This window comes from Chelonoidis abingdonii, chromosome 10 (assembly GCF_003597395.2).
Source record: "Chelonoidis abingdonii isolate Lonesome George chromosome 10, CheloAbing_2.0, whole genome shotgun sequence".
NCBI lineage: Eukaryota > Metazoa > Chordata > Testudines > Testudinidae > Chelonoidis > Chelonoidis abingdonii.
This window is the reverse complement of record NC_133778.1, coordinates 59,801,411-59,825,783: the sequence shown is the minus strand read 5'-3', so window position 1 is coordinate 59,825,783 and position 24,373 is coordinate 59,801,411. Positions and strand designations below refer to the sequence as shown.

At 40.3% G+C, this 24,373-nt stretch overlaps 1 protein-coding gene across 1 annotated transcript in view; it reads right to left on the bottom strand.

The window, feature by feature from the left end:
- The window catches only part of LRP1B (LDL receptor related protein 1B), a 1,355,016-nt gene that overhangs the window by 238,405 nt on the left and 1,092,238 nt on the right, over positions 1-24,373 (bottom strand). Inside the window, 4 exon segments of the mRNA XM_075069829.1 lie at positions 1,464-1,549; positions 10,169-10,352; positions 15,839-16,026; positions 18,482-18,622. Of these exon segments, the coding sequence (XP_074925930.1) occupies positions 1,464-1,549; positions 10,169-10,352; positions 15,839-16,026; positions 18,482-18,622 (599 nt within the window).

The following is a 24,373-nucleotide window of genomic DNA, read 5'->3' as shown; positions in this document are numbered from 1 at the left end:
GATGCCCTGGATTCCCTGAAATGGGAAACACAGGAACCACTTCGGAGTCTGATGAGGAGTAAGAGTGGCAATGCAATACTGGGAGGAGACATCATAGATTGGGACTGGGACTTACATCAGACTGCAGTAACAGAGCAGCATAGGAGGCTTCCTAGTTACCAGTACCATGTACTGAGGTGGAGTGAGTACCAGTGGTCTAGGTGCCGTTTATGAAGAAACTGAGGAAAATGATACCAGACCTGGGCTCCTGGGCACCATGAAAGACACCAGTGTCGATGCTGAAGCCTGCACCATGTGTGATAGCACCAGTAAACAGCCCTCTCTCTGAATGAATGGCAAAGGTACTAGCAGGCCATTCATAGCTGTGTAGGTCTCTGTTGTTGTCCATAGCAGTGGAGCCCTCTGCCCTGCAATAAGCAAAGGTGATGGATCCACTGTTGCCACCAATGAAGTTTGTGATCTTGTCAGTCCTGGAATGGGTACCAGAATCAATGTGTCAGTCTTCTGAGACCCACTCTGAGGCAGTACCAGGGAGCGGTGAGCCATTGGGCATGGTCTACCTTTGGTATTGGAATGGCTTATCTCTGTGGCAGAGGATTTTAAAGAAGTCAAATACATCCTCTTTTTTGGTTCTGAAGGCTGAGGGTGCTCATGGTGCTCAGGGAAAAAATCAGTTTCCATGAGGATGTATCTTCTCTCTTCTTCTTCTTCACTGCAGTTTTGAAGCCATGTCAACTCAAACACCACTCAGGACTTGAAACAGAGAGAGTGAGGACCAATAATGAGCAACACTTTATGACACTTGGAACAGGGATTAAAGCCAGGGGACCTTGGCAGATGATTACCCTGGTACTTGGTGAAGCCTGAAGACACCCGCGTATTCAACAATAATTAAATACATTTTTAAAAAATCAATAAATAAGGGTACAAAGTACCAAACAAATACCACTAACTAAGAACTAGCTAACTAGATACAAATGTAGTTCACAGATAAACCAGAGATGAAAAGCACATCATCGCTTCAATCATCAACAGTAAGAAGGAATGAAGGATGGGGGTGGCTTCTTCCTGCATACCCTTGGCTTGGCACATGAGGGAAGCCAAGGTGCAAGTGTGGCTGCCTCTGGGTATTGCTATGGAAAACTCTCCAGCACACACCTGCAGTATAATCAACATATGCAAACACTAGAAGAAGTAATCATCTCTTTGGAAAGTTGAAAGAACACAAATATTTGGATTTCAGAGTGACTCAACAAACAACTGCCTGGATATTAATATAAATCAAAAACTCAATCAGAATAGTAATTTTAAGAAACTGTAAAAATCACTATATACATTAGGTTACTGCATTATTCTGCAACACATACTATAAGAGTTCTAGGATTATCTTTCTCTCAACTGCTTACTTTAAATAGTAATAAGAGTATTAAAATGAAACATAGAGACCGTTACTGTGATTATACCTGTTTCAATGAAGTATAGTTGGATCCATCAGTGCTAATTTTTCTTATTTCATGATGGTCAGCCAGAATTAAGAAAGGCTCCTCATCTAAACCACAGAAGAAAGAATACATTACATTAGGATGTTTTTTTTTTAATTAATATTATGGATAATCAGGAATATAAAGCTGAAATACAGGTGGTTGAAAAATAAAATGTTACAATGCGACAGTGTTATGGATGAAAGAAATAGTTAAAACCTTTAATTGTTTCAAGTAAGATCAATGATGCAACCTAAAAATGAACAAAGCATTCAATTAATATCTTTTAATGTAATTTAAAATTTCCTTTGTAATACAGGAGCCATATTAAATCTCATGGTAATTTGAAGTCCAAACTGAATGTAAAGGATATTTTGTTATTTATTCTGAGTTTTAAATCAATCAAGTAATAAACAACAATGCAAGGTGGAAAGAGAAAAAAGGTTACTTACCTTAGAGTAACTGTTGTTCTTCAAGATGTATTGCACATATATGTATTCCACTGTAGGTATGTGTGTGTCCAGTGCATTCATGTTGGAGACTTTTACCAATAATACCACTAGGAGGCACATGCACTCCTGCTCTACTTATGCTTTCTGTTGAGGGCAATAAAAGAGGCCTGTGTGCCCTTTCCCTCTCCATTCTTTTGCACCACTGTAAGTGGATCCAAAGTAGCACAGAAGGTGGGAGAGTCATAGAATGTATATATAAACAACACATCTTGAAGAACAACAGTTGTAAGGTAAGTAACTCTTTTTTTCTCCTTTGAGTGATTGCACACATTTACATTCTACCATAAGTGATTCAACAGCAGTTCCTTTACAGGTGGAGGAATTTTGGATAATCTTAACTGAAACTATAGTACCAACATTCCAAAGTTGCCATCATCAAGAGAGGCTTGAGTGATGGCAGAATGATTAGAAAAAAGTATGCAGGGAAGACCATTTCCCACAGGGCATATATCAGCTATTGGAACATTGCCCAAGAAAGCTGAAGTAGTGTACTGAGCTCTGGTGTAGCGAACTGCTATTCTTGACCAAGGAGAGACTTCAGTGAGCTAGTAGCAGAGTTTGATAGATTCAGAAATCTAGTGTGATATTTGCTGAGATGACTCTGGTTGACTCTTAGTTCTTTCAGGTAGGCTACAAAGAGTCTGGGGAGGAAGATCTGAAAGATTTAGTGAGGTCCAGTACTCCATGAACATCCAACAGATGGAATGCTTGCTACTCCTTATGCGAATGGGGTTTCAGCAAAAACACTGGAAGGTTAACGGTTTGGTTTAGATAAAAGGCTGATACCACCTTAGGCACAAATTTAGGATGTGGTCCAAGGGATACCTTGTCCTCATGAAATACTGTAAAAGGAAGGTCAGCTAGGAGAGCCTGAAGTTCTGAAACACTCCTCACGTAAGAAATTGCTACCAAAAATACCAATTACACAGATGATAAAGATAAAGTTGCTGTCTCCATAGGCTCAAAAGAGGAACCTATGAGTATCGAGAGAACTATATTTAAATCCCATAGAGGTGCCAGAGCAGACACAGGAGGGTAAGTATTGGTTAGGCCCTTTCAAAAATCAAGAAACAAGATGGAAAACCTCTCTATCGGTGGACATAGTGCTGAAATAAAAGCCAGGTGAACTCTCACAGAACTATCTGAGGCCTGATGATTTCAGGTGCAAGAGATAGTCCAGCACATGCATAACCTCAATATGATGGGACAATAAACTGTGAGACTGTACCAAAACAGGAAATCTTTTCCAGTTCGATGCATACCTGGCTCTAGTGGATTCTTTTTCATTGCTCACTAAGAAGGCCTAGACCCCTTGGGAGCACAATTTCTCATGAATGCTCAGCCAGAGATCATTCACACAGTAGGGTGGAGAGATTTGAGTTTCAGATACAGAGATCTGTCCTGGTTCTGTGACAGAAGTTCTATAACAAGTTGTAGAGTTATCAGTGAATGGATGGACAACTGATGTAAATTCATGAACCAATACTGTCTTGGCTATGCTGGTGCAATGATGCTTAGTGATGTTTAGTCCTGTTTCAGCTTCTTGAGCTCCACTGGAATGAGAGGAACGGGAGCAAACACATACAGGAGGTGACCAGACCAGGAAAGCAGAATAGCATCTGTGATAGAACCTGCAGTGCTGCTAGCCTTGGAGAAAAATCCCATGCACTTCTTGAGGTTGGTCACAAATAAGTCTATTACTGGGTACCCTAGCAATGGAAAACATGGAGGAGAATGTCTTTCTGATTGACCATTCAAGATGGTCTGTGAAAACCCCCTTGTGCAATCTGTTATTGCGTTTCTCACTCCTGAGAGGTGAAAAGCCTTCAGGGAAACATTGTGATGAATACACATACTCCAAAGGAGGACAGTTTCCCAGCACAGCTGAGACAATTTTGCACCGCCTTGATGTTCGGGTAAAACAAACCTGTGGTGTTGTTTGTGAGAACTTGCACCACCTGTTTTCTGAGGGAGGGCATAAATACTACCAGGCCAGATGAATAGCTCTAAGTTCCAACATGTTTATATGCAGGGAAAACCTTCTGGATATAAAAATGCATATGTTCTTTGGGTCCAATCACCAACTTGGAGAGTGAAGCACTCAAGTAGATACACAAATCTGCACATCCAGATGGCCCCTAGAAGGAAGAAATACTGAATGAAACCAGCCTTGCAGACAGTGAAGGTGAAGTCTGGCATGTAGTTATATACATCCACAAGGCCATGTGGCACAGGAGATGAAGGCAGGTATGCACTGTTGTCATTGACCTGGACCTGAGGTCATTGGAAAGGGCGACCAGAGATAGATACCTGTTCTTTGAGAGATAAGCCCTGGTTGTTCTGGCATCGAGGTTTGCTCCTATAAAAATTATGCATTGAGTGCATTATAACTGAGATTTCTCCAAATTAATTTCAGGCCTAGATGAGATCACTAGGACATTGTTTTGGATCTGGTCACTTGATGCTGCCTGCTCCAGCCAGTTGTTCAGGTAAGGAAATAGTTGAATGCCCAAATCATGGAGGTGGGCTGCTACCATTGACTGAAGACCCTAGGGCTGTTGACAAACTTAACGGGAGCACTGTGTACTAGTAGTGGTTGGTGCCTACCACAAAACAAAGGTACTTCCTGCATCACTGCATAGAAGTACGCATCTTGTACATCAAGCGAAACATACCAATCTCCTATTTCCAGGGAAGGGATAATAGAAGAGAGGTTAACCATCCCAAACTTGATCTTTCTGATGACATAGTTTAGCTTGCTAAGGTCTACAATGGGACAGAGGCCCCCAGTCTCCTTTGGGACCAGGAAGTGCAAGGAAAAAAAGTCTTTTCCTCTCGGTTGGTAAGGAATTTCCTCTGTCACTCCCAATTAAGTAAAGAAAGTAAATAAGTAAGTGTTATTTACACCTTCTCATAACACAAGAACTAGGGGTCATCAAATGAAATTAATAGGCAGTAGGTTTAAAAAAAAACAAAAGGAAGTATTTTTTCACACAATGCACAGTCAAACTGTGGAACTCCTTGCCAGAGGATGTTGTGAAGGTCAAGACTATAACAGAGTTGAAAAAAGAACTAGATACATTCATGGAGGATAAGTCCATCAATGGCTATTATCCAGGATGGACAGGGATGGTTTCCCTAACCTCTGTTTGCCAAAAGCTGGGAATGGGCGACAGGGATGGATCACTTGATGATTACCTATTCTGTTTATTCCCTCTGAGGCACCTGGCATTGGCCACTGTCAAAAGACAAGATATTGGGATAGATGGACCTTTGGTCTGACCTAGTGAGGCCATTCTAATGTTCCTACATAATTCTAGAAAAGACCATAGTTCTTGAAGTTACACGTTCTCATGAGAGGGGTCTGTTAAAAGAGAGGGGAAAGGGGAGATGAGAAAAGAAAGAGAAATTAACTGGATAACATATCCCTCCTTTACTGTGCTAAGTACCCACTTGTCTGATATGATGTTTTCCAAAGCACAGTAAAAAAAGGATAAGCATAACTCAAAGGAAGGAGATAGCATTGGCACATTGTCCATTATGAAAAAGTAAAAATGACTGCTTTGACATCGTAGACATCTGGTGAGAAGGGCACATCACAGCTGAAGATGGCTAGCAACATTTAGGAGGTCTTGACCTCTTCCTGGGAGGGATATTGTGGACTCTGTTGGAAAGATGGTGTATACAAATACTGTGACTTTACTAGGTTCCTTTTTTTAGCTGGAGTGTAATCTCTTAAAGAGTGAAGAGGTGCATGATATCACCTGTTTCTGTAGAAAATTGTTAACACCCTTCACATAGTAAGTCCTCTCTTGTGATGTGCCTGCTCCTTTGGGATGCTTGAAGCCTGCAGCCAGGAAGTATGTCACATAGAGACTGCAGTGGCCATGGAGCATGAGGCAGTATCAGTGGATCTGTTGCCACCTGAAGAGATGTTCACACTATAAGATACTACTGCTAAAAACTGGTCACGAAATTCCTCTGACAGTTTATCAGAGAACTTGGAAATAGCAGAGAAATGAATAAAGTTATACTTAGTTAAAAGAGCCTGGTCATTGGCAACTGGCTTTTGTAGTCTAGTGGTGTAATAGACTTTACAGTTGAATAAACCTAGCTTCTTAAGCTTCATATCTTTTGGAGTGGTCTTAGGATGGTTTTGGCTGCTCATTACCAGGTCCTACTATAAGAGAATCAGGAACTGGATGAGTAAAGAAATGTTCAAACCCTTGCTGAGGAGCCTCTAATAGAGTCTAGAGTCTGTCAAAGAGACTTTGCTGGCTCTAACGAGGCCTCATTAATGGGAAAGCCAAATTTTCCTAGAGTAGAAGTCTTCAAAATATCCAGGAGAGTGTGCAGATTTTCTTGCACAATCTCTGCCTGCACTCCCGGAGAAGTAACCATTCTTCTCGTGAGATCCCGGAAGACTTTAAAATCTTCTGGGTCGGAGTGAATGGGGGAGATGTTGATTCCAGGATAACAGCTTCATCTGGTGAGGAAGAAGGAATGTGAGAAGGGGCAATAAAGACTTTTTAGTAATTCACTCTCCCCCATGTCAGGTTCCATGACAGCCGGTTGAGGAATAGGCGCAGGATACTGAAAAGATGTCTCATGCACTGAGAGTGAGGGGAGACATTCTACCAGGAAGTGAATTAGACGGGGGTCTAAAATCCCTTGGTGCAGCCCAAGACCAATATGGCAATGGAGGATATTGCATGGTCATACCCCATCAGTGACGGGGGACCCCAAGCTGCAACTTTCCTGCATGAGAACTGGTCTTGATCCTTAGACCTGATAATAGAAGATCTATAGGGAGAGCTGAAGGATCTTGGAGGACAGACACTTCCGCCATCTTCCGAGCCCATAGAAGATAGATATATAAGCCTCTTCATGGTAGTGGGTAGCTGGTCCCATAACTATTCCAATAGGTGTTCTTATGGCTGATGTGGGGTCAATAAAAGATACAGGTTGGAGTGGCTTAAAAGCTGATGAAGAGGTTGGTACCGGTCGTGCTGGAACAGACACTGTGTGTGTTGTCAGTGCTGAATGCATCAGTGGAGCTGAATGGATAGTCAGTGCTGGCTGCATCATTGGTGCCAGGTATGTCAATGGTGCCTAGTGAGATATCGGTGCTGGGTGCACTGGCAGAGGGGATTGTGTAGTCAGTATCAGTTAGGTAAATACCAGAGCAAGCTGCAGTAGAGAGAGTCAGGCAGGTAAAAACAAAGAAGTTCCCTTGCTGCTAGGAAGGTCTGAAGAGTAGAAGGCACGTCAGTTGAATGTATTAGTTCTGACCGTGCCAACAATGTTGGAGGGTCCAGAGACCAATGGGAAGGCCCTGGAACAAGTGAAGACACTGGCCTCTGCAGCCCACATGGAGCTGGAGTCAACAGTGCTACCTCTGATGGAACAAGTGAGCACTTTGAATTGTGAAGTTTCAAACCGGTACCAGAGGATTTACCAGATGAGAGTTTGGGAGAAGACCAAGACTTAGAGGTCTTGTCAGAGTCTGAATGTTTAGATCTCTTCAACCTAGATAGAGAAGAGGAAGCATGACATTCACTCCCAGATTTATGTTCGGAGTCAGAAAATCTAGAGAAGTACTCTGACTTGACCCAGAGTCCCCGGAGTCATGATGGTGACTTGGCTCAGATGCAAGTTATGTCACCTCCTTCATGAGATGATCCTTAAGGTAACAGTCTCTCTAATTCTTAGTGTGGATAGGAAAGCAGGTACCAATAAGACATTTGTCCCTGCCATTTCCCTCACCCAAACAAATCAGACAACTCTTGTGCCTAGCCATAAAACCTGAGAATCTTTTCATAATAAATCATCCAAGTACTAATAAAAGTATAGCTAAAATAACTACCCTGTACTATAGTATCGATAAAAGCTGTATACAGGTACGTTTTCAAAAGTTGGCTGACCAAAGCTAAAGCCACGGGGAGTTCCAACTCTTGCCATGGTAGATATAAGGAACCAACAGGGAGCCGACAGACATACTCATTTTATGCCTTCTCCTGAGAGCACAAATCGAGAGAGGAAACATTAGTCTCCTAGTGATACTGCTGTGCACTGGGCTCACAAACATCTACAGTGGAATCTATATGTGCACAATTACTCGAAGGAACACAAGCAATGTTCAAATTCTGTGAATGAGTTTTTACTATAGTTTTTATACTATAGGTATGACTAATATCAATAACTGTGTTACAAACTGATAATATATATTTGTTAAGGTTCAGTATATACTTGTGACACTGTTTTATCAGTAAGGAGTATATCATATGCTGCTGTTGCAAACAAAAGGCAATTTGATAGTGGCATATCATTTGAAGTGTCCATAGATTTTCATAACGTGAGTAAATCTAAAAAAAATAAATAAATTGCATATCTCTGACAAAACTAAATTAACTACTAGATTTCAATCAGTTTTGTTTTTTTTACCCCCAGGTTTCTTCATTTTCTCCTGGATTCCCGCTATTTTATCAAATAATTTCAAACACATTTGACATGAACTGCAATAAAATCTCACTTTCTGTCTTTATTATTGCTATATTATCAATGAAAGTGTTTGAAGATAAACCAGAGGATAAATACAGAATAATTATGAGAATGACAAATATGATTTAGCACTTGATATTAACTGTTTATTCACTGTGCTAAAATGATGTGCTGTACAGTGTACATCCATTTCAGCTATTTCAGCTAATACTTCATACATTCAGCATTCATTTCAAACTTAACATAGGACATTCTCCAGATCTTTGATGGTCTGAGACGTCTCCTTCAGGACTGGCTAATTTAGTGTGTTGTGGAAACAGGCTGCTATGGTGGGCTAAAGAGGCCAGGTTAGGATTTCTGGGTGGACTCAATAACATCTGGAAAAGCCTCTCACAGGCTGGGAAGGACTCTTACCACTGCCAGCCTAGCTCCAACAGCTGCCAATTTAAGTCTGAGAACTTTGTCATTAACACTTTGAAATCTTTACATATTTCAGCTCCAGAATGTATCTCGGATCCTATCCCCTCCTATTCTAGGCTCTACTCCTTCCTCTCATCTGACTGCTCTGTGTCCTGTAAATGTGCACGTGCCCTATAAAGTAAGGGATAGGAGACAAGAAAATCAGATCCCGTCTCTCAACTCTGCCTCTTCAGCTTCCTCTCCTGTTATTCATAGAAACTGCAGGGACAAGAGTCTCACAGATACAGGGAGTCAGGACTTCCTGTCACTGAGGCAGAAAGTGGCCTACTGTTGGAAAACCAAGCCTGCAGGAAGTGCAGGCAGGTCAAGAACAGGAGCTCAATGCCTGCCAGGGAGATGAGGATTTCCAACACTTTCAGAGGAGTGCAGCAGAGGAGGAATGGAGTGATTTCTGTTTGTGCGTGGGAGATGGCTTGTAACTGGTAGAGTCCCTACTTCTAATTCTCCCTCCTTGACCTCCTGTTCCAAAGATAACTGACGCCATGCAATCCTGATGATTGAAATAAAACAGGAAGGAACACATATAAGACACAGAGAGCAATAATTAAGCTAAGTTCTTATATATATATTTACTATGCATATCATTTCAAACAGTCCATTTTGCACTATGACAGGAGATAATGTGATAGCACTGGTTTCTTTACAATAAGAACTGTGAACTGGACATTTTTTATGCAAAGATCAGAAACATCATATCATAATTCTTTTATCCTCTTTTTTTCCATGATTGACTTTTAATGCAGGCTTAATGCACTGGGTGATTGTATGCTAAAATGTCAGCAAGCTATTCTAAAAATGAAAATAAATAAAATAAAATAATGCAGCAGCAGCAGGCTTTTTAATATTGCACATTACATTTTTTACTATTACCATGTGACTGAGCAGCAGGCAATATAAGGTGATTTTTTTTCTGCTTCTGAAATTTCCCAGTGCCTACTGCACACTTAATAATTCACAGTATCATAATGCACTATAATTATCCACATAGAATCCTGTGTGCAGAATACACAATAAAAGTAGACATTATTCTTACATCTAGACCCTTGAACTGAATTCTGATTTTTGTTTCTGACTGAAAAGGATGCTTTAAACCATCTTTCTAGTCATTACAAATGCTGAGACACCACAAATTTCAGAGTTAAAGCTTTTCACAAATAATTTTGGATATATTTGTTTATAAATAAAATGTGATACCTGAAAGAGATTTACAGCCATTGAGGTTATCAGGTTGTGTTTCATACCCATCTGCACATAAGCATTTGTAAGTTCCATATGTATTGATGCATTGCTGACTACAGGGGAAGCCAGAGGAACATTCATCAATGTCTACACATGTTTTGCCATCATCCTTGAGCCAGAATCCAGGCCAGCATTTGCACTGGGAAAGAAAAGCAAGAACACTCATTTTTTATTATTGTTGGTGTCTTTCTGTTTGGCATAAACTTACTAAGAATGGCTTAAAAATTAGAAATTGAGGCCAGAGTAGTCTGGCATCACCAACCTTTCAACAATGACAACTTTAAAATCATTTTTTTTGACCTACTGTTTTAACTTCAGGTAACTTTCTATGTAACAGGAATGTATCCAATGGCACATTAGAGATGTTTGTTGGAGAATTGTCCTACTGAAGTGAAATTAGCAGAATTTGCTTTTTCTACAGTTTAACAAAATGTTAGGCCTTCTTCCCTTTCTACTCGACTATGATCATATGACAAAATTAACATTTGGAATGAACAAGAACACTAGAGTGTAAAGATCTAAAGAAAGTATGGTTACTTACTCTAGTACTGTGGTTATTAAAGATGTCCTTGTGATTGGATTCTTTAGGCCAGCAATGTCCATTTGGGCTGAGACTGTACCATAGGAGCGCCTTTGTGTTCCCCATTTCCTCACTGCCCAAAAAGATCAAGGACGAACTGCATCCAACTGTCCTCCAATTCCTTCACCAACACAAAATCAGGACTCCGTAGCAGCAGGGAAAAACGGTGGGTCATGGAATGCATGTGAACATCACATCTCAAAGAAACAGTTACTGTAGGGTAAGTAACTAATCTTTCTTCTTCGATTGACTATTCACATGCATTTCACTTCTAGTGACTTATAAGCAGTGACTCCATAGACAGGCTCATGCTCAGTGTCTATTTAAATAGTGATTGTAGGTCAGCTATGTCAAAGCAAGCTTCTGATCTTGATGTCTTGCACAGGAAATAGCGTTTTGAGAAAATATGGACTAGTCCCCATTTAACTAACCTTCAAATATCACAAATTGGTCAGTTTCCTAGGGAAGGTGCAGAAGCTACCTGTGATGTGGAATATAACCTGCATGGAAGGATCTAATTTAGCTCACTCACAGCATGATATGATGTAATTAGATATCCATTTAGAGAGTTTCTGGGTTGATATTGTCAGACATTTAATCCTATCTGCAGACTCTAGAAATAGTCTAAGGAAGCTGTTGCATGGTTTTGTCCTATCCAGGTAAAGTGAAAGAGCCCTAACTACACTGAGCGTGGGCAGCTTGGCTTCCCCCTGCTTGAAGGATGGCTTGGGAGAGAAAACTTGCAGATGAATCATCTGTTTCAAATGAAAGTCAAATGATCTTTAGCAAAAACTTCAGTTGAGGCCTAAAGGTTACCTTATACATAAAGAACACTGTGTTAGGTATACCAGCCGTAAATATCATCTTGTTGAAGGCAGGACCCATTAACCAGTGGTGAGTTGGAGCTGGTTCGCACCGGTTCACAAGAACTGGTTGCTAACTTTAGAAACCGGTGTAGAACTGGTTGCTAAAGGGGCGGGTGGGTGGATAAACTCCAGCCTGCAGGATCATCCTGTCCGGCCCACCTGAGCTTCCTGCTGGGAAGGCTCCCCCGGCCCCTCCTCCACTTCCCCCCCCCACAGAGTCGCAGCATGCTGAGCTGCTGGCGCCAGCACAGCTCTGCAGCTCCTGCTGCTTTAAGCAGCATGGTAAGGGGGCCAGGCTGGGAGGAGGGGTTGGCAGGGCCGCTCAGAGCCGCATGGTAAGGGGGCAAGGCTGTGAGCTGCGGCCGAGCGGCAGGAGATCAGGCCCCGCTGGAGTCATGTCGCTGCAGCGCTGTTCAGGGCCGCTCCTGGATGAGGCACACTGAGGCTCTGGGAGATGGGGAAGGCAGGGGTAAGCGGCATGGTAAGGGGCCGTCGAGAACCTGGAAGGGAACCAGTTCTTAGGATTTTGGGTGCTCATCACTGCCATTAACCCAGATAAGATTATATTTAGATTCCAGGAAGGAAGGGGTTCATAGACTGTGGGAAACCCACAAATCAGGCCCTTTAGAAATCTAGCAATTATAGGGTGGGAAAAAATGATGTGACCTTGGATGGGGCAAAGGGAAGGTGATACTAAGTTTATTCTTATAAAGCACTGTTGAGATAAAAAAGGTAGTCAGGAGTCACGGAAACTGAAGGAGACAGATAGTGTTGTGTTGCCCAAATAAAGAATCTGTTTTACTTGGCTGCAGAGAATCCTTCCTGTCGGTTGACATAACACATCGCTGTTGTGTTGTCAGTCAGGATCTGTCCCATTAGTCCGCAGAACACAGGATGAGACACTGTGGAGGCTAGTTGTTTATATAAAGGACAATCTCTTCTACAGTCTAGAGGCCTTGGGTCTGAAGATGGTCCAGATGAGCTCCCTACCCAAGCACGGAAGCATCTGTCACCAGTATCTTGGTGAAAAGAGGTGGACACAATGGTACTCCTTTGCAAACCTTGTGAGGATGTTTCCACTAATTTAACAATGAAAGTACTTCTCAAGAGACTTGCATCCTCATGTCTAATGTTTGTTGGGTAAATAGACACATTTCAACCACCCTTGCATGCAGCATAAGTGAAGTCTACCATGCTGTGCAACATATGTGCAGAAGGCCACATGACTGAGAAGTCTGAGACAGACTCTTTCTGATGATTAAGGGTGAACATGCAGCTGGTTGATGAGATCTACTGTAGAACAGAATGTGTCCTGTGGCAGACAGGTTCTTGCTTTGTAGAATTTAGCGCTGCCACCATTAATTCTATTTTTTGGTTTGGTAATAGTGATTTTTTTTCCTTATTGATCCTGAAACGCAGGGTGGTGAAAAGTTGCAGGAACAAGTGAAAGGAGTTGTTCACCTGTTGTGGTGATCTTCCTCCAGTGAGCCAGTGTTCCTCCAGTTTTGAGGTGAGGGATACCTGGATTTCTTGCTTTCTTAGTGATCCGTTATGACAGCCAAAGCATTTGGTAAACACACTAGTCCTTGGTGCTGTTGAAAGACTGAAGGACAGGATTCTGTCCTGATAGGGGGAATTTCTCACTTGGAATCTCAGGTATTTTCTGTTTCCTGGGTGAATTAGTATGTAAAAGCAAGCATCTTATAAATTGAGAACCATGAACCAGTCCCGGAGAGCTAAGGATGGGATTATACAGGGTAGAGTTACCATGCTGAATGTAAAACTATGGATGAAGGTGTTGCATCACCTCTAATCCAGGATTAGGCATCAGCTCCCGCCCACCCACACACCTTCTTTTGCAGAATTAGAAAATAATGAAAATAAAATACTTCCCTCTGAACTCCAGAGTGGAGCTGGGCAGATGATGACTATTTTGTTTCATGGCAATTTTTAATATTTCAAAATTGTTTTTTGTTCCACATTGTAAAATAGTCTAAAACTTTTCAAACATTTTTGCACAAAAGGAATTTTGTCAAATTGTCCATTTTCAGATAGGAAACTGAGCATTTAAATACAGAAGAGGCACATGTGTGTGGTTAGGGCACTGGATTGGGATGTGCAAGATCAGATTTGAGTCCTTGATATGCCTGATTCAGAACAGTTTTTTTCATCCCAGACCACTCTCACGTCCCAGGCCAGTGCCCTGACCATCAGGTATATAATGTGAGACTCACAGAAACACTTAGGGATGAAGCCTGTTCAGGCCTAGTTGAGTCTTTTTCTCAGGATCTGAGGAGGCTCTCTTCAAGTTCTCTAGGAATAACAGTTTAAGTCAAGCTTCTCTCATCTTTTGAGGTATTTTCAATAAGAAATGAACACCTATTGGGGATATGCCCTTCATGAGGCAAAATACAAAATGCACTTTTAGTGCTCACCATGCAGCAGAATAGTTACAACACAAGAAAGTTTCTAACCATCAGAGGAGTGAAGTTCTGGAACAGCCTTCCAAGGGGAGCAGTGGGGGCAAAAGACATATCTGGCTTCAAGACTAAGCTTGATAAGTTTACGGTGGAGATCGTATGATGGGATAGCCTAATTTTGGCAATTAATTGATCTTTAACTATTAACAGTAAATATGCCCAATGGCCTGTGATGGATTGTTAGATGGGGTGGGATCTGAGTTATTACAGAGAATTCTTTCCTGGGAGTCTGGCTGGTGAGTCTTGCCCACATGCTCAGGGTTTAGCTGATTGCCATATTTGGGGTTGGGAAGGAATTTTCCTCCAGGGCAGACTGGCAGAGGCCCTGGGTGTTTTTCACATTCCTCTGCAACATGGGGCATGGGTCACTTGCTGGAGGATTCTCTGCTTTAAACCACAATCTGAGGACTTCAATAGCTCAGACATAGGTTAAGGGTTTGTTACAGGAGTGGCAAGCACTTCCCAAGTTGTGGAGAGGTGGCTACCTGTATTTAGAAGATCCCAGAGGTTAAAAATTAGAATTTTCAGGTGGCCAAGAGTCTTCTACTTTTGAAATCCATTCTCTTGTTCATGTGTGAAATCACATATGACATAATCTGCTTGACTTCTGTAGCCATGTCTGCCACAGTGGCAGGAAAATGATTCCTGTGACTAAAACAATAGACAGAAGATCCCTCCTTCAACCCCAGAAAAGTAGCCTGGCCATTCAATTGCAGATTTTCTTTTCCAGAAGTAATTGGAGGTGCTCTAGAATTCCTTAGCTGATTCACAGAACCAAACTCTACCTTACGAGTGGCCCCAAATTTTCAGTTCAATAGGAGCCGATTCAGGTAGAAAAGAACCTACCATCCACGGAAAAGGGGATGAAACTAATTCAGTAAGGCAGGCTTGTCATTATAAAACAAGAGGTAACAAACATTAGGGAATCCAGTCAAATGTTAAACAATCATTCTGAAGGTATGAAGGTCCAGGTGGAGTCCCACATCAGGGGAAGAGTGAAGAATTTCTTGAAATGTGGGCCAAAACAACATTCAACCAATGGGTCTTAGACATGGAAGATATATAATTAAGTTTGTTATCATATGCTCCAGCATTTTCATTCTATTAATGAGCAAAATGCATGAGCAAAGTTGCATGCACACAACTGGAGGGCACATTTCGAAATTTTGTCCATTAACAGAGCATTGTTCAATTTTTCCTTGTTAGTTGAGTAACTAGTTCAATTGACTTGGGAAAAGTTTACTATTTGTATTAATTACTATTGGAGCCATGGTCTTATAAGCAACTCTCAGATCATTTGTATTTTTTGCAGCATGATTTCAGCATGATTTGTTTGGGACTTTTTAAGTGCTGTATCTTTGGACTTTTGTTATTGTAGGTTCATCTTCATCTCCTTTCAAGTAAAATATTCATGTATTAGTTTTTACAAATACATAGAAATAAATGTTGAAATTACTTCATGTACATCTTCCCATTGGTTATAATTTGAATTTAAGCTCCTTCTTTTTACACAACTTATGGTCATTTGCATACCTCACATCTTGATTTGCACAGGTTTGTGATTTTGATTAGGTTACTTGTTTGATTAGGTTACTTGTACTGCATTCTGAAGTTCTACTACATGGTTATGTGGTTTAAACAATCATAGTTAAGGATTAAGAACTTATATTATACTATATTACACACCATGACTACCAACCTTGTACCCAACAGGAAGATCCTGACAATCTTGAGAACAGCCACTGACTTTCTTACTCAAGCATTCATTGATATGGCAATTTCTCTCATCAGATCCATCACCACAATCCTCTTTATTGTCACAGATATCTATCTGAGGAATACACTTGCCATTTTTGCAAATGAAAAAAGAACTGTTGCATGACTGTTCTGGAAAAAATAAAATAAAACAAATGAAGAGTATGTCATTGGTTCTCATACTTTTCCCATAGTGTGACCCAGCTCTGATATATTTTTTCATGGATGAACTCCAATCTGTGGGGACCATATTTTCTCCTGTTTGTGACTGATCTCATAAGATTGCTTGCATGACAAAGTTATATGTGTAAATTTTACTTTAGTCTTAGATATGTATATTAAGATAAGTGTTTACTCCTTTCTGAAAAAAAGTTAATCATATTATCTAGTCTTCATTTCATCTTCCCCTTCCATCAGTTTGGTTTTGTTTAACAAGAAATAATGAGAAGAGCAAGCATCATGCAGCACCACTTCTCTGCAGATCACCAGTGAAAAAGCCATAAACTGTATATTGGAAACTATGCACAAGGGGACAAAAAAGCTGCCCTATGTATTTTAAAAATATCACACACTTGATATAGTCTTCTGGGAAAAACACTAGAAAAAACATAATGCATTTGTAGAGCTGTCTAACATTGAAGATTATTTTTGGTAGCAATGAAGAACTGTCACAGTAAAAGCCTCTAATTGAGTCGTCTAACCCCCCCCCCAAGAAAACAACAACAAACAAACAAACAAAAAACTAGCTATCTAATCCTAATTTGGAAATGTAAACAGGAAAAATTAGAGAATTTCAGGAGCATCCACATTTATTCAACTAAGAACTTAAGATTGCCACTTGGGTCAGAAGAATGGTCCCTCTAGCTTGGCACACTTCCAGCAGTGGCCCAGTGCCAGATGCATCAGAGGGAATGAGCAGCAGAGGGCAGTTACTGCAGTGATCATCCCTGTCATTCAGTCCTTTATTCTGGCAGTCGAGATTTGGGAAACCACAGAGCTGGCATTGCATCCCTGACCATCATGGCTATCTTCCTGAATTTATCTAATTCTTTTTTGAACCCCAATTATTACCTTTTGCCCTTCACGGCATCCCCTTGCAATGGGTTGACTATGCACTGTATGAAGAAGAACTTCCTTATGCTTATTTTAAACCTGCAGCCTATTAATTTCATTGGGTGACCCCTAGTTCTTGTGTTATGTGAAGGTGTAAATCACACTGCCTTATTCACTTCTCCACACCATTCATGATTTTATAGACCAGTATATTATTCCCCTTAGTCATCTCTCTTCTAAACTGAGCATTCTCAGTCCTTTTAATCTCTCCTCACGTAGAAGCTCACATAGCTTACACCTATTTACTTGTGCCTCCCCTTCTCTGTACTTTTTCCAATTCTAATACCTCTTTTTGAGATGAGATGACTAAAACTGCATGCAACATTCAAGGTGTGGGTGTACAATGGCTTTATATAGTGGCATTATGATATTCTCTATCTCTTTCCTAACAATTCCTAACATTTTGGACTGTTGCTGTACATTGAGCAGATGTTTTCAGAGAACTGTACATGATGACTGCAAGATCTCTTTCTTCAGTGGTAACAGATAATTTAGACCTCATAATTTTATATGCATAATTGGGATTATTTTTTCCAAAGTGCACACTTTTCACTTATCAACATAGAATTTCATCTCTCATTTTATCACCGTCACCCAGTTTAGTGAGATCTCATTTCTACTTTTTGCAGTCATCTTTGTACCTAACAAACTTGAATAATTTTTTAATATCTGCCAATTTTACCTCCTTACTGTTCACCCCCTTTCCAGATCATTTGTGAATATGTTGAACAGCACAGGTCTCAATACAGATTTGTGTGGGACCCTTATATTTACCTCTTTCCATTGTGAAAACTGACTATTTATTCCTACCCTTTGCTTCCTATCTTTTAACCAGTTACTGATCCATGAGAGAACTTCCCTCTTATCCCACGAGTCCTTACTTTGCTTAAGAGCCTTTGGTGAGGGACCTTGTCAAAGGCTTTCTGAAAGTTCAAGTACACTATATCGACTGGATCACCCTTGTCTACATGTTTGTTGACCCCCTCACAGAATTCTAATAGATTGGTGAGGCATGATTTCCCTTTACAAAAGCCATGCTGACTCTTCCTCAAGATATTATGTCTGATAAACTTAACTATAGTAAAGGATAAAATTATCAGCCTGTAATTGCCAGGATCACCACTGGAGCTCTTTTAAAAAATGTGATTACATTAGAAATCCTTCAGTCACCTAATACAGAGGTATTGTCTAGTCTATACTAGCTGGAAACACGTGTGTAAACAAACTACAAGCTACCCTAAACCATCTGGTGTGGCTACCTTTATTTTATCACTTGAGATCAATCAACTACAGAATCCTTGGCTGTGCAGGACTGACAAATTACAACTGCATCCTCCTCACAGGATAAATGAAGCATTAAGGAGACAGGACTGTACCATATAGTTATTAGGATTATAGTCTTTCTATCTACAATTCTAAATTAAGTTTGTTGGGAAAATACATATATGTGATTTAAAAATAAATAAATATGAACCTGAACTTTTGCATTTTATGTTTATAGGAGCTTCATCAGAATGATCTGGGCAGTCAAAGTCCCCATCACATTGCCACTGAGAATTTGAGAGACACCTTCCATCAGCACAACTGAATTCTTCAGGATTACAGTGACGATACCCTAGAAACAGAGTAATCAAAGCTTTACTGCTTCATAATGTGTATATGCATATATTTTCACATAATTTCATAACAGAGTCTATACAAGTAAACACATTTCTCTCTTTCTTTCTCTAGAGAGAGAAATACAGAAAGATAAATATGCATATACATGTACATCTCAAAAGACAGACCCCTTAAAAAGACAAAATCCTCCATGCAGCTCTGGAAGCTGCATGAGATTATTTTCTGAGATGCTCAAATAGATTTCTGCCAGAAAAAAACAAAAAGGACAACAGAAGGGAGTTTCTGCCAGAGTTTAATATGAAAAATCTGCAAATGGCCAAAACTCGAAAGTCAAATACAAATTTTCTTCCCTCATAATTTTAAAAAATAAAGAAGTCAGGTTTTTTTAGGTGGAAAAATCATAATTTTTCTGCAAGAAACCAAAGCAAATGGATGAAAATCATGTTCTTTTTCCAAGTAGCAGAATTTTGCCATTTTTGTACAAAGCATGTTTCATTGGAGAAAAAAACATAACATTTTATGTTAAGAGTGCATGCATACTCATGAAAATATTAAGCTATGCATGGGAATAAAAATAAAGTCAAAACTGACCTGCAGCTTTTTCCCGCCTTTTTGAATGTTCACATTCCAACAGATTTTTCCAGAAAAAAATAAAATTTTTATAGCTCTAAAAATATGACTTGCTCTTTCTGATGATGGTTGTTTTTGAAGCTTTGTTTCATATGCACATATCTTACATGAGCATTAGCAGAAGGAGAAATATAATACCAGCTAACTTTCCCTAAGTTATTCTATGTGATTTGTGTATAGCTCTTCCCTGCCAGCAGATGGAATCAGAGCACTTGACCTTCTAAGAGAAGACATCCCTCTGTATCCAAGAGCTTCATTCTCTCAGTATCCTCCATTGACACTTTGAATGGCGTTAATGTACTACTGGAACCATAAAATATAATTATCTTGTATCTAACTTGTAATAGTCACTAGAGAAGCCAGAATAACTCAATAGGGAAACTTCATAAAGCTGTAACTTTTTAAAAATGGACTGTCTTTAATTCTATCTTAAAAAAAAATGAAACCTCCCTTCATGTATTAATTACTCATGTTGGGCCAGGGCTCCGCTACACCTGAGACACCTTTGTGTGAATGGCTGTCTCAGTGAAAGCTTCCACTTCCCATCCGTAGTGTCTGGCAAAGACATGCATTTAAAACCAGGTCAATCTAGATCTGACACACAGGATGCTCTCTCTATAGTGCTCCTACAATCTGGTTGAACAGGCTTTGAAGAAATGTGGAACTGAAATTGGATCTTCTTTCATATTTCTAGACAAGCTTCCCCAATCAGTTACTCTAGTTAAATAGAAATGGTTAATGCACATGGTCCTTTTCTTTTCTGGAGGATCTCACGGAGAACAAAGCATTTTTCTGCGTACTCTCCTGGAGACATCTCATCTCAACAGAGTCTGAAATTCCCATATTCTTATGACAAATAAATAATCACTAAGAATAAGCTTTGAAAGAATAATTTAGGATTATAAAATGGAACAGAATTCATATTGAAACAATTATCAAAGACTAACAAAATAGTAAAAATATTAAGAAAATTCAAACCCAAATTCAGATGCAAAAAGGAGGACTAGATCATCTGAGCATTGGCCTAATTTTGGTAATTTCCTTGAAGACTTCCACCATATCTGAATATCACCTAACTGGAAATGGTAGACAAACTATAAATGCAGCAAATTGTTCAAATTGCAGCTTCGGTGAAATATAGACTCTTATCTAAACAAACTCAGGAAACAATCAGGATGTCTATTATCTTGGCATTGAGGTACACCAAGAAGAAAAGTTTTTTTCCCTCTGATTCTAAAGTGGGTGAAGTGCCCCTTGACTGCAACATTACCTTTTCTGAATAAGTTTCATCTTTTAATGCCAACAGGCAGGATATAAGCAATAAATTGAGATGGGTTTTCATGGTAAACTGGGTTCTAGATCAAGAATTTCTTTGTCGCTGGGTACCTTAGCTGGCTTGGCAGGCAGAGGCTGACCTGCTCTGGCTATCCTGTCAACCGTGGCTAGTTGAGACTGTTACAATACATCATAGAAATAATAGAAATGTAGGCATGCAATGCACCTTGCTAGTCATCTAGTCCAGTTCCTTGCAGGAAGCAGGACTACATATTATCTAGATCATCCTTGACAGATATTTGTCTAACCTGTTCTTATAAACCTCCAAATGCTGGAGATTCCACAACCTCACTAGATAATTTGCTCCAGTTCTTAACTAGGAAGTTTTTCCCAGTGTCTAACCTTTGCTGCAATTTAAGCCCATTCTTGTTCTGTCGTCAGTGGTTAGGAGAACAATTTAAGTAACCTTTTACATACTTAAAGGCTGTAATCCTGTTGCCCATCAGTCTTCTCTTCTCCAGTCTAAACCTTTAATCATTTTTGTTGCTCTCCTCTAGACTTTCTCCAATTTGTCCATATCTTTCCCAAGGTGTGATGTCCAGAACTGGACACAGCTGAGACCTAATCAGCGTGGAGTAGAGCCAAAGAATTACTTCTTGTGTCTTGCTTACAACACTCCTGCTAATACATACTATTTGGAGTGGTGTGAGCACTTGTTGCCAGTGAGTCCCAACGTGTGTTATGAGGCTGTGCCTGTCAGCACTGAACCTTATTATACAGTATGAGCTCCTAAATACAGTCTCATTGTTCCCAGTATGGCAATTTGATGTGCCCTAGTGTGTAGTACTGCAGCAATATAGATGGGAGCTCTAGGGAAAAATGGTAACTTGCCACAGTTCCTACACTTGAAACCAATGCACACTGGACATGCAAACTTGGAATCATCTTAAAAACAGTGTCTATTCTGGCCATTTACTCTCCCTTTGCTTGAATAAGATTGTAAAGGCACAAAAGGAGTAGCCACCATAATTATTCTTCATTTCCTTCAACCGAGAAACTCCTCTCTGACAAATTCCAGAGAAGGAGGAAAGGTGGTTTTGGAGTGTGGACCCATATTAACAATAATTCAGGAAGAACTACAGTTACTACAGTAAGTTATCTTTTTTTCTCATTTTGAGAATTGCTCATTTGGATATCTACTCTTTGGAGATGAAAAAGGAGAAGTAACCCTCCAGGAGATGGGTCTGAGGAGGAGTAGTTTAAAGTGACTTAAATTTTTTTCTCCTGAATTGGTAACCAGATTAGAGGGCAACCTGAGGCAGCAATGCTACATAAAATTGTATACAGAGTTCAAGGTAGCAGCTTTGCATATATCAGTGATGGACTCTGTGCAAAGGCATGCTGTAGAAGCTGCATTAGGGCTAAGTAAGAGTTTTTGGATATCTGTTGGTGGATGTCAAGTAATTAACATTCATGGTTATTTAGCTGAGTTGGACTGACAAGTGTCATGAAAAGTCTGGGGAACCTGCAATTAGGCTTGATTCTATATAGATAATAATTTAAGACCTCTAGATGTCTATAGTATGGATCCTGCCCTGCCCTGTTGGGAATAATTAGGAAAATTGCAGGCTGGTTAATGAACTAATTCAGATGGAAATAATAGACCATTCTAGACAAGATGTACTTTATCCCTGTGTAAGATGGTTAGGGCTGCAGATTTGTCACAGCATTTTTTAAAATAAGAAATTACAGAGCAGTCACAGTAAATTTAGTAAAAGTCATGGCTTTAGGGGGAAATGGTGTGTAAAGCCACAGTATATATCATATTGAACACTTTTTGTGTGACCAAATTTGAGTGAGTAGCATTTGCTGCCTGGTGCACAGGGTTGCAACGCCATTCAGGTTTGGCCCAGACTTTTGTCATCACTGAGGATTGGTCAAGCCAAACCTGAGAGGCCTGTGACTCATTACACCTGGGCTACAACACCAGAGTGGAGAACCAGGAGCAACCCTTCAGAACAGGTGATATTGCTGTGGAGTGAGGGTGGGATGGATCCACTCTCCAGCCTTCCACCCTCAGTTGCTCCTCCTTATTGGGCCATTACTATGGTTGCATTGCTGAGCAAAGGGCACTGCTGCAGGTGGTCAGTGTCCTTTCCCTCAAATTTGAAGGCACAGAAGTCATAGTACACCTCTACCCTGATACAATGCTGTCCTTGAGAGCCAAAAAAATCTTACCACGTTATAGGTGAAACCGCGTTATATCAAACTTGCTTTGATCCGCTGGAGTGTGCAGCCCCACCCCCCTGGAGCACTGCTTTACTGCGTTAGATCCAAATTCATGTTATATTGGGTCAAGTTATATTGGGGTAGAGGTGTATCATGACAAACGTGCAGCCCTAAACATGGTATAAGGAGATTCAACCCTCAGGTTGGTGAACATCTGGGTCAATGTTATTGCTTTTAGGAGTGCCATTTTAACTGAGAAATACAGAGAGCGCAGTCTGGCAAAGGCTTATAAGACACTGTAACTTCCCGTGGACAAAATTCAAATGCCATAGTGGTCGCATTTCAAAACAATGGAAGGAACATGTGAAACTAGCCTTTCAGAAATGTGGTTACTGTCTGGTGAGTGAAAAAAAGGTCAACTCATATGTCTGAGAGTGGAAAACTGAGATAGCCAAGTGGGTCCTGACAGACCGAAACAATTTCTTTTATTCTTGCAGTTGCATCCAAATAAAATAGGGCTCAAGGGATGTTTCAGATCTTCCCCCTTTTGATCTTCCCAGATGGAGAAAGTTTTCCACCTCATTAAGTATGTTTCTCTGGTCAAAAAGATCAGATTTTCCAACTGGATATTTTGAACTACAGGAAACCACTGTAGTTCTAATGCTTCCAGAAATCCAGAAGCCAAGATGTCAGATAGATAATTCAGAATTAGTATAAAAATCTTGTCCTGAACCTGTGTCAAGAGATCTGGCAGTTTCGGAAGACGTAAAGGCCCAAAGTCATTTCCAGGAGGAGAACTAAAACTACTGAGCCCAGGCCAGAGCTATTATCAATATCTAAACTCTATCCAGTCTGACTTTCATAATACTCTTCTGGATCAATAGAACTGGGGGGAGGAAATAGAAAATAGAGGATTTCCTGACCCAAAATCCAAAAGTAAATCATCTGTGAGTTATGCTGCACTGCCTCTACACTATCCCGAGACATCTGGCATTCTTCTCTCTCTCTCTGGTGACAAAGACCTACGGCTTTGCCCCCTTTTGGGACAAATAATGAAGGATTGAGTCCACCATTTAATACTTGTATTGCTTAAGGAGTTTGGCAAGACATTGTTTTTCCTTGGCAGAGGAACCATTGGCCATTGGAATGAACTGATGATGGATGCTGCAAACACAGCATTAAATTAACTGTTTTGTGTTAAACTACCTGGGTTCAAGTTTTTAATTGTCCAAAGTAGGTAACAGATAATAAGACGTCATTTTAACCTATACATATATTGTGCAAAAATGTCATTAGCTTCAGGTATTTTGAGGTTTAGGAGTCTCTGTGTTTCATTACCATAGTGTTTGCCTGCATCTAAGCTGGCATCCTCCATTTGTTTAGAAACTTTCCCTCTACTAGCTATGGACTGCTCATAAAAAAATCGGTTCAGATCTATGTCAATGGAGTAGACTGCACCAGTGTGCAAATTCTCTTTTAGATGCCAGGCAGCATTGTTCATCAGCGGTTCTCCATGTCCCATAAACTAGGGATGCTCTTGGAAAGCATCCTACATACAGTGCCAAATCACTGAATGGTATGACACTCCTGAAGTATAAGACTCCCAAGATAC